This window comes from Diplotaxodon limnothrissa, linkage group LG13 (genome assembly GCF_057381915.1).
Source record: "Diplotaxodon limnothrissa isolate DT_005_m linkage group LG13, D_limnothrissa_male_GT1.1, whole genome shotgun sequence".
Lineage (NCBI taxonomy): Eukaryota > Metazoa > Chordata > Actinopteri > Cichliformes > Cichlidae > Diplotaxodon > Diplotaxodon limnothrissa.
Window position 1 is genome coordinate 9,866,553 of NC_140608.1, and position 11,929 is coordinate 9,878,481.

At 38.9% G+C, this 11,929-nt stretch overlaps 1 protein-coding gene across 1 annotated transcript in view; it reads right to left on the minus strand.

The window, feature by feature from the left end:
• LOC146619846 (uncharacterized) overlaps nucleotides 1–6,444 on the minus strand; it is a 13,308-nt gene extending 6,864 nt beyond the window's left edge. The window contains exons 1-2 of the mRNA XM_085368759.1: nucleotides 5,616–6,444; nucleotides 3,812–3,969 (exon numbers count right to left, since the gene is read on the minus strand). Of these exons, the coding sequence (XP_085224885.1) occupies nucleotides 3,812–3,969; nucleotides 5,616–6,366 (909 nt within the window). The 5' untranslated portion in view covers nucleotides 6,367–6,444. The remainder of the gene's footprint in view (nucleotides 1–3,811; nucleotides 3,970–5,615) is intronic.
• Nucleotides 6,445–11,929: the final 5,485 nt, after the last annotated feature.

Below are 11,929 nucleotides of genomic sequence, written 5' to 3' on the forward strand. Positions count from 1 at the left end.
CTGAAATGCAAAAATAAATAAATAAATATACAAGAAACAAAGCACTGGATTGCAAACAATAAATATTATGAGTAGGAATCATAAAGTAAGACAGCAACAGACCCAGAACTGGGTCTATATAGATATAATACAGAAAGCAAAACATAAAGCTGAAAGATATAAAAAAAAAAAAATCTAAAGTTTTCAGAGAAACTCAAGGACCAGGACTGAGGACCGTCCTCATCAAGTTTTTTGAATTTAGGATCTTAATGAACACATTTGAGTTTAACTTTTTGTTCCTTTATTATTCTAAACGTGAGTTTGATTGCTTGTGATGTGGCTGAGTCTTTGTTTTCTGTTTTGTGATCCTGTGTCTGGGTTCATGTATTCATTGTTATCCTGGTACGCTGACACTTTTAGTTTTTCTGTATTATGTGAACTCTGGTCTGTATGGAGAAATGGATTCCTGCTTTTTCATTACTATTCTAGTATCTTAAAGTTTCACTTGGGTATCTTTGTGTTTATGGAGTTTGAATGCCTGTTAAAATGATTTACAGTCTTAGTTTTGGGTTGTGAATCCTCGGTCAACTTTAGTTTCTCAGCCGAGCTGATTATTTTTCACGAGTGTAGTTCCCTTAGTGTTTTCTGTTTCTTCCCAATCCATCTCATTTTATTGTGTTCTCCAAAAGTTAGGTTATTCGTGTCTTGGTGTTGTCTTCTTTTAATTGTTTGTTAATTTACTGTTTTATTCTGATAGGTGGCTTCCTCCGTTGATTAGAGTTTTACTTCCTGTCTCTTTATTGTCCTGATTGCATTTGCCTACATCTCATTTCTCTTCTGTTTCTCATCCCCAGCCTGTTTTCTGTGTATAAATAGCCCTGCCCCATCCTTTGTTGGAGTGTCTGTTTTACTTTCTTGCTTCCCTTGAGTAGGTCTCTGTGTTTCAGTTTCAGAGGTAGACTTGATAATAAAGCTTACTTTTATTCTGCTTTGTGTTTGAGTCTGCAAGTGGGTCCACGTTTGACCTAAAATGTAAAAATGAGAAAAACAGCTAAAGTAATAAAAAGAAAATCTCTCAAATTACCCATTGAGATGATGCAGCTGTTGTACAGATGTTCATTTCAACAGGAAAACAAATTAACGCTCTCTGTGTGGGAAAGCTTAACTGAGCAGTGTACATATGTAAAACTTGACTAATGAGGATTTTAAAGGTTACACATGGCACATATACTGCCCTCTTCCATCTTATGTGGTAGCATTGTGACAATACCAAACTGCTTTTTGTAGTATTTTCTTCCCTCCAAAACAACCTTTGTATTATTGGTCGTGGTTCTGTGCCGTGTAGAATAATTATTTGTGAATTTCTATCCACAGTAGCTTCACTCACCTTCAACATTTTTCTTTAACTTTGATGGATCAAAAGGAGTGGAAAGAGAAGAAATTTGGAAGTCAATTTGCCACTGGAGGGTCTGGTCTGTTTTTTTTTCTTTCCTTGAAATTATATTTAATAATATCTTACACAGCTGAAAGAGTGCCTGAAATCATTTCAGTAAAAACACCTACAACACCCTTCAAATAACAAAAAAAAAAACAAAAAAACAAAAACAAAACTGGGTCACTGTGTAAAAAATAAATAAAACAAAATGCAATGCCTTTCAACCAATTTGAAACCCTAAATTTAATTGAAAATGAACAAACACAACATACCAATTACTGAGGCAAAAAATTGTTTTTTTTATGACTTATGTGCTTATTATGAATTTGATGCCAAATTTTGGAAAACTTGTGTAAAAACGTAATTTACAAAGTCCTGAAATTTGATTTAGTACAAAAACACAATTTTGCATTTGAGAAACAAAGTCAACAAGGCAAAAACTGAGTTTAAATGTCAACAATAAAGTCAAACACTTGAGAATAAAGATCTATCTACACTGAAAAAAAGGGATTGGCCAGCTCTTGGATTTACGTAAGCATCTCGCGTGTATTTAACACAATTACTTACAAAAAGTAAGTCAATAATATAGCAATGTTAAATCCCGCTGCACTGCATGGGTTTCAGTCTCGCGCTCTTTGGATCGTGGTTTCAGGAAGGCATCCATCTCAGTCAAGTCGAGCAGCCACCTCTACTTTTTTTGGTATATCAAAAAAAGTAAATTGGGTGGTTGTTACATTAAAAAAAGTCTAACTTGTAATTTGAACACAATAATTTCATGTTTCTATGAACGTAATTAAATCATGAAAGATCTGTATGAAATTCAACAACTTAATTTGTTCTTGTTGAGCATGCTATTGCTATTTATTGTGGATTAACAAGGGCAAAAAAAAAATTCTGCATCAAATACAGGAAATCATAGCTTTCCTGCATTTCGTAGATTGTTGGCATGCTGGTTAGTGCTGTTGCTTCACAGTAAGAAGGTCCTGGGTTCAAATCCACATTCTGGCTAGTTTGAGGTGGTTTCTCTCTGGGTATTCTGGTTTCCTCCCACAGTTAAAAGTCATGCAGTTATTAGAGTTAGGGTTAACTGGTGATTCTAAATTACCCGTGAATGTAAGTGTAAATGGGCAGCACGGTGGTTAGCACTGTTGCCTCACAGCAAGAAGGTCCTGAGTTCAATTCCACCATCAGGCCGGGGTCTTTCTGTGTGGAGTTTGCATGTTCTCCCCGTGTTTGCGTGGGTTCTCTCTGGGTACTCCAGCTTCCTCCCACCATCCAAAGACATGCAGCTTGTGGGGATAGGTTAATTGGATAATCCAAATTGCCACTAGGTGTGAATGTGAGTGTGAATGGTTGTCTGTCCCTATGTGTTAGCCCTGCGACAGACTGGCGACCTGTCCAGGGTGTACCCCGCCTTTCGCCCTATGACAGCTGGGATAGGCTCCGCGACCCTGAAAAGGATAAGCGGAAGCAGGTGGATGAATGTAAGTGTAAATGGTTGTTTGTTTCTATGTGATAGACTGGTGAGCTGTCCAGGGTGTACCCTGCCTCGTAACCTATCACTTCAGGGTTATTTCCCAGCCCTCCTGCAACCAGGATAAAGATAGGAGGATCGTAGTTGTTGTAGACCCATTCAAGTTTTATGGTAACTTGAACATTATGTAATATGAAGACAACATGTAGTATTTAAGTGTACAAGTAGTATTGGGGTAAAAGTTATTGAATAGTGTTGAAATAAAATGACAAAATTGTGAAGGATTAAAATATTCCAAGAGCTCAACTTACTTCATTTGAACATGTTTTAATCGCGTTTTATGAACACAAAATGCACAGGTTTACTGAATATGAAAAAGTTGTGCTGATTTAACTCAGTTGTTTAAGTTTCTGCCAAAGCAAAACATTTGTGTGCAACCAATGTCCACTATTGAATCAAGTAAATCCAACATGCCCCTTTTTTTTTAAAGATAGCTAGCTAGCTAGCTAGATAGATAGATAGATGCATATATTGGACCATGTTTTTCTATAGCCTTATGTAGATACAAGATCTCTTTAAATTTGTAGAAGTACTGATGCATATGTGCAAAAAAGCATTAAGTACTATTAACTGGTTACAATTCTGTCATTTATGCTATAGGAAAATTTGACCCCTCTGGCCATTTGTGGCATTGCAACAACAAACAGCTCTTGCAGCCAACAAAGCATTTTTCTGGGTATTACCAAAAATAGATATCTATGAGACTGTTGTTCTTAAACATTTCTGTTATGATGTGGGACTCCATGGAGGTTTCATTTCAATATAACCTCCCAAATAAAGGTCAATATTAACTCTGAAGGAGCTTTCTTAAAACAAACAAACAAATAAACAAACAAAAAACAGTATAGAAAAATGGCTCATACTTGAAGGCTGAGAGTCTTGGGAGTGCCTTCTAGAGTCTTCAGTGGGGAATCATAATAACAGGTCTTATCCAAAGTAGGAACTCTTTCAGTTTTCTGTGGAGCAGTCATCCTTTTGCCCTTTGCAGGTCTCTCTTGCTTGCTCCATGTTTCGGAAACCACTTGACGGACACAGAAAAAAGTGAAATTTAATTTGGCGAGTCTTGTCAATCAAAACCAAAATAAATTTCAAAGAGCAAGATGATTTTCCCCATTTCACAAGCAAAAATAATTTGAAGTTGTGTTTGTGTTAAGCGGTATCTTTTGCAGTTTGTTCCAGTTAATTTCTTTCCGTCACTGTAATAAAGATTTCACAGTATGCTTAAGCTCCAGCTAAACTTTTATAATTTGCAAAGGGATACACACACACACACACACACACACACACACACACACACACACACACACACACACACACACACACACACACACACACACACACATAGATAGAAAAACCCAGAGGGAACACGAGTGTGGCCCATGAATAATGTAAAAGATGGCAGCGCATCCATCCACCACCCATAGCCCCATTCCTGTAGCTTTTGTAGAATATATATCTCCACTGAATACCCTGCCATAAGCGTATGGCATGTATATAGAGCACTATTACAAAGTAGCGTCACCGGTCAAACTATTTCTATAGGAGGTAGCTTTCCTCTTGGCTTCACTATAAATTCCAGTGAAAAGGAAATCATCCATTAACAGCCTTTCATCTTACATCAAGTGAAAAATATAAAATGAGTACAAAGAACAGTCACTTAGAACGTAAAACAGTGATAAAGTAAAAACCAGAGGAATTTCACCAAGGAGATGATTATTTGTCTAGTACCTCAAATGTCAGTCCTATAGGCCTTCTGGGCTCCTGCCTATAAGCAAGTGAGGCCTTTTAGTCAGTTTTAGAAGTGCAGATATGTTGGTTTTTATACCTTTGTACGCATCCTGTTTAACTGCTTCCCCATTTTTTCTGTCTTAAACTAAGATATAAACTTCATATTTAGGGATTTATTCAAACATTGCACAGATAAGACTACCTCTAAGCAGGAAAACAGTCAAAGTGTGTGTTTTAAGATGGCGTTTGAAGTGAAATAGTTGGTCTCCTACACCAAAAGACCAAATTTTGCATTTAATAATAGACCATGTTGTAGTGTGACACTGAAAATCTCACATGTGCTGAACAACTCACATGTGTTGTTTTGGGGCTGATTTGTTGTCTTAATTGCCATTTTCTAAAACAGGAAATTCCTCTGTGGCATAAACACAATTACATTTTTTTTTAAAAAATAATCCTTTCATAAAATCTTGTCCTGACTTCTTAAGAGATTGGAAGATTCTTAAACACCCCCCCCCCCCCCCAGTTTATTTTAAGTCTATTGTTAAGATATGCAGCAGCAAAGTGTGTGAAAAGTAAAAGGAGGATGAAAGAAAGTGTTTGCACTTTAATAAAACTTGCAGTTGAGCTGAGTGTGTGCTTGTATCAGCTGGGATTTATTTAAACAATGTGAATGTACAGTAGGATAAGTGTGGTAGGTGTGTGTGAGTCTATTATCCATGCATGAAGTATAAATCAAAAGGTGACAGGCAGAGTGAAAAAATGAGACTTTCTACCCTCCAAGACCACATTTAGATTACTTTCACACCTACAGAATAATGCGATCTTATCTACAGCAGCTTTAGAATATATATAAGGCAGTCAAAGGAGTATACAGATCAGTTGGCATGGCCACTTTAAATGTTTTAGACTTGTGAATCAAGGTGATGAAATTCATACCTGAGCCAGTTTCGAAAGTGTGCTGCCTGTGCCTGAAATTTCTCCATGCAGAGAAGCTAGCCTCATCTGCATTCCCCTTCTGTGTGCCAGTCTTTGTGTTTGAGGGACCTGGCCCTCTGAATGACAATAATCCCAAAGTATTACTGAGGCAGTGCGTGTCTGAATCCTCATTCTTGCTGTTAACACCACAAGCGGGTGGTGTTCGGTTGAACCTGTAGCCCCTGTGCTTTGATAGAGGGCCTCTGCAGCGACCCGAAGAGCTCTCTCGGCCATTACGTTGGTTGCTGTCCAACATGGCTGCTCTGGATTTCGCATATCCCTCATTTCTTTTGGCTGGTTTGCTATCTTTAGAGGATCTGTGGCAGGACGAGGTACCAAGGCGAATTGACAATGTAGACCTACACAAAGCTGGTTTACATGCTCCTTTCCCCTGTAGTTCCACAAGGGAAATACAAAGTGGCTTGTCCAAAAACACAAAGGATCTAGTGCACCTCAGAGGCACCTCGTGATAAATACAAGATCGGTAAGAAGGCTGTGAGGAGAACAGGTTCTTTACTGAGCCACCAATCGCTTCCTGCTTTCTGTCTTCCTCTGTATAGCTCAGTCTGCAGTGCACAAGTTGTACTTTCTTCTTTCCGGGATCTTTCACTGCCAATCCATCAGCTGGTGAGTAGGCCCGTCTGAAGTCACTTGGCATCAGGTAGCCAGGATTTGGTCTGCACACGTTCAGTTGGGAAACTGAGACTCTCATGGTGGGTTTAGATTGGGCTCTTCTCCCAAAGGTTTCTGCCACTTCTGGAGGAGTTGCTAACTTCACAGGTTGTGTTGGCGTGGATATCTTGGAGACTTAAAGTGATGGTAGGACCTTAAAGGGCTGCAGTGAAGAAGGAAGAAAATGTCTCTGTGGACTCTTTACAACCACCTCTGGGGGTATCTTCAGTCCAAAACAAGGTGGAAAGTTCACTGAAGATATCCAGTAACTGCTGCCTGAGAATAGACCGTCTCTGCTGTTGCTCTAAGAGACACTCACCTCACACTTGCCTCTTACCCCCACCACACACCCAGCAACAGGACATTTCTGTGCAGTGAAGCGGTGATATCCGTATTTGAGGGCTATGAAAAGACAGAGAAAAGAAAAATGTCTTGTATCAGAGTTGTGCTCCAAGTCTTCATTTAATACCCCTGCAAACCAAGAGGTTCTGTAGTTGAAATGAAACAAAGAAAGACTGCAAATACAAAGATATGAACTGCTGTAATGTGACAGGGCAGACTTATCATCTGCTCTCCTGTGCTACTTGTTTCTTTATCTGTTGCTGTTTCCATGACAATGTGCAACTTGATGGACAGCATGTGGGGACAAATTATCCATGACATTTAAAATGAACAATCCAGTTGGTCCTTTGAAAAACAAAGATCAGAGCCTTCCCTGTTTCTATTTCAAACTTCACCTAAAAAAAGAAAATCAAAGATCGAACAGGACAGTTTCCTACTGTCGCTGTAAGGATACTTTACCGGTTAATATTTTTTTTCTTCTGATCGTCTTTGAAGGGCAAACTATGAAACATCTTCCCCAAACATCCCTTGAGTTGACTCACATCCTCGAGAGCTAAATATCAGGAGACGTTTGCACAAATATAATTTGGATTAATGAATGACATTTCCTCTTGCTTGAATGTTATTATAAACCAATATTAAAGAAAACTTTAAACATAATTTAATTAGATTTAGAGATTCCTTTTTAATCCTCAATTTAAATGCTTTTTGTTGAGAATTAAATGTTAAGATTTGATTTTCCACTTACATCTTAAAGTACAAAATACCACAAGTACACAGTGAATGATCGCACTGTGCAGTAGCGAGCTCACCGATATTTGCAGTCACATCGGTCTAGGTCACAAGACCTCAAATAAGTATAACAAGAGCTGTTCATTGATGTTAACTGTCAGTAAGTTTGGAAATCTCCAGCTGTGGAAACCTGCTGACATCGACCAGCTGTCTTATAATTCTTTCATCTGTCAGCTCAGTACAGAGAAAACATTAGCGCACTGCGGTTTCTGATTTTGGCTGCACACACCACGTATGACTTAAAAGAGAAGTCCACTTCAAAGGCACACTCCTCAACATAAAATGCAATTATCAGACTTACCCACTCATCACAAAAGTACACCTATCCTGTCACAGAAAATGGTAGTTCCGTTAACACTTCAATATCACATTATTCACTCCACTTTATCATGCCATCATTTATTCCACGCTCGGAGCCATGCTTATTCCCACCTAACAGCATCCAAAAGAAAAATCTCTCTCTCTTGCTTTCTGCTTTCCAGCTCAGCTGACGATGACTCTCCTAACATAGCTATCGGCCTGCTTGGCTGGCACTTTTTGGATAATGTCTTGACACCGTACAATAACCTAAATGTTTTGTCCTATTGTTTCAGAAGGCAAAGAAAAAGGCTTTATCAACTCATTTTATTCACCACTGAGCATAGTTCAGTTTTTTAATCATGATACCCAAAGTGCACTGCTCTCTAAACAAAGCCCAATGTAGTTATTACAGTCAATAAAACTGAGATTATTATGAATGGAGGCGTAATTTACTCAAGCACACAGAGCATTCTTTCAGTGTTATACAATGCTACAGTGAGACCTTGCAAATATAAGTCTCGCTGTTGGCCCATTCAGATGTTTGCATGAATTGTACAGAGCATATTATACAAGGGAAGTAATTATGTTTACTGTGTGTGCTCCACTTTGAGGTGAATCACTTGGGAACTGAATGCAGGCCCGAACAACAACGCTGAAATAGAAATTAATACATACATGGTTTCAGCCCATTTTCCCTTTGATTTATTTTCTCCTTAGCCAACAAGTGTAATTGAAATTATTTGAATATGCAGTGTTTGTTAAAAACAAGATATTTAAGAATTCAGATCATCAGGTGACTTTTTTGACAATAAACATGGTAACATGAATTTAAAAAAACCGAAATGACCAAAAGCTTGAATCTCTTTTAATGGACCAGACCCTTTAGGGGTGCCAGAATTTACCGATATTCGTGATGACTGATATGTTAAAGATATAGAAATATAGATATCATGTTTACATTTTGTAAATTATCAAATACTTCAATTATTCAACTACTCATTAATGCAAATATCTAATCTGTCAATCACCCTCCAGTTCACTGAATTTAGGCACAAGACAAGAATCGACTGATGCTGAAGTTCAAATGGGAAAGAAAAGTGATTTAAGTGACTTTGAATGTGACGTTGCTGTTGCCATGTTTCAGCAGATCTGAGAATTTCGGAAACACCTGATCTCCTGGGATACACAATACAACAATCTTTACCGTTTACAGAGAAAAGACCAAAAAAGAGAAAATACCCAATAATAGGCAGTTCTCTGGGCTTTGTTGATGCCAGATGCCATAAGAGTATGGGCAGACTGGTTTGAACTGATAGGAAGGCAACAGTAACTCAAATAACCAATGAAATAACCATGAAATCTATTCATATTAATGTACAGAACTCACCTGCTTGCTGCTACTACTGCACATTCACCCAGTGTATATACTATATGTATGTATATATATATATATATATATATATATATATATAATGTTCTTCCTCTACACCCCCCCCCCTCCCTTCCTCTACACCCCCCCCCCCCCCCCCCCCCCAATTTTTGCACATGTCGAGGAGCGTGTCAGGCTACATTTCACTGTGTGTTATACTTGTATAACTATGCATGTGACAAATAAAGAACCTTGAACCTTGAACCTTGAATGATATGCAGAACAACATCTCTGAACTACTGACAAACCTTGACACAGATATGCTACAGCAGTAGAAAGACATAGCAGATGCTGCTCATGCCAGTAAGAACGGGAAACTGGGGCTACAGTTCACCAAGGCTCACCAAACTTGGACAAAGGATTTTGGACAATTTCTCCTGCAACGTTTAGATTGGTAGAGTTAGCATTTGATGGAAAACAGTGGGAAAGCATGGATCCATTCTACTTTGTATCAGTGGTTGAGGATGGTGGTGGTGCGGTGGTGTGGGGAGTATGTCTTTGGCACACTTTTGGACCCTTTAGAACCAAGTGAGCATCATTTAAACACCACAGCCTACCTGAGTATTGTTGATGATCATATCCATCCCTTTGTGACCTCAGTTCACCCATCCAACCCTACCAACAAGAAAATGCAGTAAGTTCAGATAATCTCAAACTGCTTTCCTGAACAGGACAATGATTTCATTGTCATTGTAGTCAAATGACCTCCGCAGTCACCAGGTCTCGCTCTAATAGGACACCTTTGGAATTTGGATGAATGGCAGATTCACATGTTTATAGTATTTTAGTACAGGCTAGAGTTTCTCACACTTGTATTTTATGTATAATTTAATTGCCAAGAAGAATGTAAAATATATAAATGACTGATATCATTAGCATGTTACCCCTACTTCATACTTTTTCTAACAGCTAGCACAAGCGGCTGAAAAGGCTCCAGAGGAGCACTGCTTACTCCTGCGTCAGAAATGAGTGCCCCACTCTTTTTGATTTGTTTTATGTAGGTTTCAAAAAATGAAATTAACTAAGGTTAATGAAGAATTGAAAGAAAGACACACTGTTGGTCTGCCATGTCTTACTCTAGAAGCCAGTCTTGTTCTTTAAAAGTAACCATTATGCACCAACCAGTCAGTCTGTGAGAGATTGGAAGAAAATATGCAAGCTGCATAGCAAGGTGTGCATGGAAGACAGAGTGACAACACACAGACAGTGAACAGGGTTTGAACTTGGCAGATGTGAATATTTGCTTATTGTTGCATGCATGGAAACCAGTGATTGAGTAAACCTTTGTGTTCCTGACAGTGCCAGGAACACAGAGGGAGGCAGTGGGACCTACAGCTGGTTAGGAAGCAGACAGGCTGTGCAGAACTGTGGGCATATGAGAGATAAACCCATCAGCACAGCCAGTGTTGAAACGAAGCTTACTGAGAGAGCTCCGAGAGACAAAATACTGGTATGTGTGGTTATTAGCATAGGTCGTTTCTGTCATGAACTAGTGTTATTACCCCGGCCCTCCACTTTATGCATGCAGTGTCTTTAATTTCTCTGCAAGCTTGACTTACAACGCAAAACAAAGCAAAGAACCCAGCTATTTTCCACTCTCTGTTAAATTATTAGTTAAATTATTGTTCGAGCACACATTCAATATTGATCAATGTGTCACGGATTATGAGGAAAAACATACACGTTGCATTCATGCGTGCTCCTCATTATGAGCTGTGGCAGTGGCATACTTGTTCCTGGATTAGTGGAATTATTTCGAAGTGAGTCAAGCATGCTGTAATAGTCCTGGCTGTGGGACACTGGAATGTGGTCACATGGACAGTAATTAGTTCAAAATCACAATATCAAAACATGCCACTGGCCTCAGGAGTTTTTTTTAATGGAAATTAAAACCCCAAAAGCCTCCCAAAAAACATTTTGAAGATTAGTTTTCCAGAAAGTCTGTTCGGTTTGGGTAGATTGTATAACTCCTATGACCACATCGTTTATCATAATATATTTTCCATAAGGGTAACAATTATTGACCTAACATTTACTTTAAATCGAAAAACATTTTTTAAACAAAATTTCATCAGTCTGAAATCTCCCGTCCAACCACATTGTGGAGTCTTCTTACCTTATAAAGAAGAGTATCTGTGTTAAAGAGGTGACTGTCCAATCTTTCCTTGGAAAAGATATAACCCCTTTTTCAGCAGTGGCCACTGTGTGAGCTGTCCTGCACTCACCCAGGAGTATAACAGATCTGTGTAGTCATCAGGTAGCTGAGGGTGCTCTGTGGTATTTTCTCAAGCTGTATTGGAAACTCCTCTCAGCTGACAGGGGCTCAAGGAGAAAAGAAAAACCAATCAACTAAGTCAATATGTTTATAAAAATTAGCCAGTGAGCTTAAGCTAGCCAAATGAGAGTGAACAGCCGATTACACTGTGCAAACAAAAAAGAAGTCCTTGGTAGAAGTTTAACCACAATGGCTCTGGTGGACACACTTCACTGAATTTTAATATTTCCCAGTTACTTCTCTACAAACGCCTCTGGTTTAGTTGTGCTGGTTAAAAAATAACCCCCAGGGATTTATGAAGCTCCCAGCACTCCTTTAGGCCCTGTTTGAGTGGAGTCCTTCAGACAGACAACTCAGGATGTCCTTTCCTCTTCCTCTGTCCCCAGAGCCCAGGCTCAGGTAGCAGAACAGGTGACTGGCTCTCAGGTTTCAGGACATGCATAATAGCTCCCTAATGCACAAGTT